Source organism: Nilaparvata lugens, unplaced genomic scaffold (genome assembly GCF_014356525.2).
Source record: "Nilaparvata lugens isolate BPH unplaced genomic scaffold, ASM1435652v1 scaffold11252, whole genome shotgun sequence".
Taxonomy (NCBI): domain Eukaryota; kingdom Metazoa; phylum Arthropoda; class Insecta; order Hemiptera; family Delphacidae; genus Nilaparvata; species Nilaparvata lugens.
In genome coordinates, this window is record NW_024089918.1 from 1 (window position 1) to 3,995 (window position 3,995).

At 39.3% G+C, this 3,995-nt stretch overlaps 1 protein-coding gene across 1 annotated transcript; it reads right to left on the minus strand.

Annotated features, from left to right (window-relative positions):
- Positions 1-1,309: 1,309 nt before the first annotated feature.
- LOC111043321 lies at positions 1,310-1,771 on the minus strand. The gene has a single exon (XM_022328234.2). The coding sequence runs from the start codon at positions 1,769-1,771 to the stop codon at positions 1,310-1,312; it is 462 nt and encodes a 153-aa protein (XP_022183926.2).
- Positions 1,772-3,995: the final 2,224 nt, after the last annotated feature.

The following is a 3,995-nucleotide window of genomic DNA, read 5'->3' on the forward strand; positions in this document are numbered from 1 at the left end:
ACATGACCTAACGACTGCTTTATAGGCAGCCGGACCGACGGCTTAACGTGTCCATCCGAAACACGGATGAGGAGAGAACTAATAATTAATTCATAGGTTGTAGCTGATTGCCAATAAAACATGGATTTTAATAACAGCTGTTCCAAAACAGCTGTTTTATTTTGTTTCAAATAAGAAAATATTTAAAAGAAATTATCAGCTGAAAATTATTTTCAGAAATATTTTAGCTCACTGTTGAACAAAAAAACAAACTGTAAGTTAGGCCTACTGTTAGTAGCCGCGCTGTGTTTTTTGTTTATATCAACCAGTTATTTGTAACCATTTCACCTTGCTTTTGTGTTAAGTGTTAACTTTTGAAAAAAATGGCAGGTAATAATTTTAGACATTATTCATACTCCGAATTGGCTGACATGCATTTAATGTATGGAATGGGACACTACTGTAATAGTACTGAAGCAAGACGTTTGTATCAAGAGAACTTTCCTAATCGAGTATGTCCAAGTTCAAGGTTTTTTGCCACTATTCATCAACGTCTGTCTGAAACAGATTCTTTGATCCCAAAGAGCATTTATGCAGGCAGACCACGATCTACTAAGACTGTTGAGTTAGAAGAACAAGTTCTTAATGAAATTTATGAACATCCCGAGAAGAACACAAGAGAATCGTCAGTGTAGTTTAATGTCAATCAATCTATTATTTGGAGGATACTAAAAGAGCAACAATTACATCCATACCACCTCCAGAAAGTTCATACTCTATTGCCACGAGACTGTATTCCCTGTGATGGTATTTGCCAATGGTTTTTAGTAAAACTTGTTCACCCAAACTTTTTAACAACCGTTTTATTCACCAACGAGGCACACTTTACAAGAACAGCTATCGTTAACGTCCACAACTAACATATTTGGGCAGCTGAGAATCCTCATGCCATCAATCCTAATCTTCCACAACATCAGTTTTCAGTAAACATTTGGGCAGGAATCATAGGAGATCATCTACTTCTGTTCGAGCTTCCTCCCAGGATTAATGGCATAATCTACTAGTCTTTTGGTATAAGTTTAATGTCATCTAGATATGCTACTTTCATATAAAGAAAAAACTTTTCATAAAAAACCGAATATTTTATTTGCAATCAGCTACAACTTATGAGTTATTAGTTCTCTCCTCATAAAACAGCAAATTTTTGTGGTGTAATGTACAACATAAGAATACATTTTATCCAACTTTTATTTGAATTCAGTTTAAACAGCTTACATCATCCTTTTCAGAATTAAATTCTCTACAATTTTTATTGCGAAAAATTATTTGTTTACTGGTTATTAAAGAAAGCGGTGTGTGCGGTAATAGGTCTACCAATTAGGAAGTGCCCGGGAGTGAGCACGGAGGCAGCTTCAGCAGGTTCAGAGGACAATTCTGTAAGCGGTCGACTATTTAGAATACTTTCAATTCTAACGAAAATGGTGTCATACTCTTCGTATGTAAGAGCTGTGTCCCCAATACAGCGGTGTAGCAGTGTTTTGGCGGATTTGACGGCGGCTTCCCATATGCCTCCTTGATGCGGAGCATAAGGGGGAATGAACTTCCAGTTTATGCCGTAGTTAGACAGAAAGCACTTCACTTCAGAGGGCATCGTCTTCAAGAGTTTTTCTAACTCATACATTTTTCTTGCGGCGGATGTGAAAGTCTTAGCGTTGTCTGAAAACAGAGTGTGCGGCGCACCTCTGCGGGCAATAAATTGGTGTAGAGCGGCGATGAAGTTGTTGACAGACATCGAGGACAGGAACTCTAGATGAGTAGCTTTGGTGGTCAAACATACAAATATGCACAGATAACCTTTTGTTGTTTGTGTGCGTTTCAATAAAGATGTTTAGCATGAGAAAGGACCAGCAAAGTCCAAGCCAGTTAAATTGAATGGTCTATTGGCGGTGACTCGTTCAGCAGGTAGCGGGGCCATACGTTGCTGTAGGTTGGTGCGGCAAAAGCGGTTACAAATGACACATTGATGTATTATGCGGCGAACTTGATTGCGGGCAGAGATTATCCAATACTGTTGGCAAACAGCTGCTTGTGTGGTGCGGGGACCGGCATGACAATTTTGAAGATGTATGTGTCGAATGATGAGTGAGGATACATGCTCATTTTTCGGCAGCAATAATGGATTTCTAGCTTCACTAGAAATCGGAGCGTGCTCAAGACGACCAGATAAGCGTATCAAATCGTAATCATCAATGTACGGTTGCAACGTTAGTAGATGCTTAGGACATTTTCCAGCTTTCAACTCTGTTATTTCCTTCTGAAATTCATCCCGTTGCACAACATGACAATGAGTTTTCTAGCTATTTCAGCTTCACAGGCGGTGGTGTCAATTGAGGCAGGCGTTTCACAGGTTCAATCTGTTTGACTATTTTGCAGCAATATTCATAAGGGCTGGTTGATGCGGTTGACAAATCTTAGTATGTAGACAAAAATACGACATAGCTTTCCAAATTTGGATACACGTTCTATAGCGGTATACAAACGATTCTCAATTGGTTCTTCAACAGTAGCAAGAATGTACAGCGGGTTAGTTTTCATCTCAGGTACAATGTTGGAAACAAGATGATTGGACACAGGAAAGTCAGTGGCGAGACAACGAAACGCATTGGTAGTGTGCCACCAATCATGGCAGGAGACGATTTCAGCGGGAGTCAAGCCTCTCGAAGCAATATCTGCACAGTTGTTAGCAGAAGTAACGTGATGCCATGACTCAAGTTTTGTTAACTGAGTAATTTGCTGTACTCTGTTGGCAACAAAAATCTGCAATTTGTATGTGGGTGTGTTGATCCAATCCAAGGCAGTCTTGGAATCGGTGTAGAGTCGAATTTCTTGTAAATCATATTCGGACAGTGTAGGTAAGATGGCGGATAGTAAACGAGCAAGCAGCAAACAACCCATCAATTCCAGGCGTGGAATTGTCATAGTTTTCAGCGGGGCGACATGACTTTTGGCGGCTATGAGACGGCAGTTAACATATCTATTTTCAGTCTCTTCATGAATATATATACAAGCAGCAAACCCCTTTTCGGAGGCATCGGCAAATCCAAGCAGCCGGGTAGTAGAGTGGTTACAGGCGAGTAAACGCGGGATTACAACATTGTCCAAACGGGAAATTTCAGCGGTAATCAGCTCCCAATGAGTTTGAAGTGAGGCTGGAACCTCAGTGTCCCAAGCTAATTGCTGAGACCACAGCGTGCGCATGAATAGCTTGAACAGCATTATGAGGGAGTGAGCCACCCAAGGGGGTTGTAGACTCGAGCGATGAATGATAGAACGGTTCTTTTAGTGATTTGCCCATTAAAAGGAGAAATGAACTTTGTTGATCGCTTTCACAAAATGGAGAAGAGTCGTGTAATTAACATGAATGAATTGTACTATAACAGTGAGCAATATTTCAAATGGGGTGATTATTGCAATAAGATGACACCGGCCTCAGTGCCAGTTTCACTGGATGATATGGCCTGAATGTCTACTCTCAGGAACAACTGGCAAGCCAATGGGGGAGAGATATGCTTTCATTCATCAAACTTACTCAATCGTAGATGATGTCTGTCGATTCCAGTTTATACTAAATAATGCTAGAACAACCTTATTGAATTGGAAAATGGAAATCATCAGCAGTAAGCAAGAAATTCCATTCTCATCCTGTAACATGAAAGTTTACAAAATGATTGAAAAATATTTAAAATGAATGTCGAATTTACAAATCTCAATTTTACTAGAACATCAGTCTCACATGTATTTAGGGAAGTAGTGGCTTATTATTAGTATTGATATTTTGTTCAATGTAGAATCACTTCTATGCTGAAGATATACTTATTTCCATTTTCTAGACTGGAATATTATTATTTTAGTTGGCTACAGTGAGTCTTTGATATATTTAGATCTTATTTTTTAGTACCCCACAAACTGAAACCTCTCAAGCCTTGGATTACAACTGGACTAAATATTTCAATAAG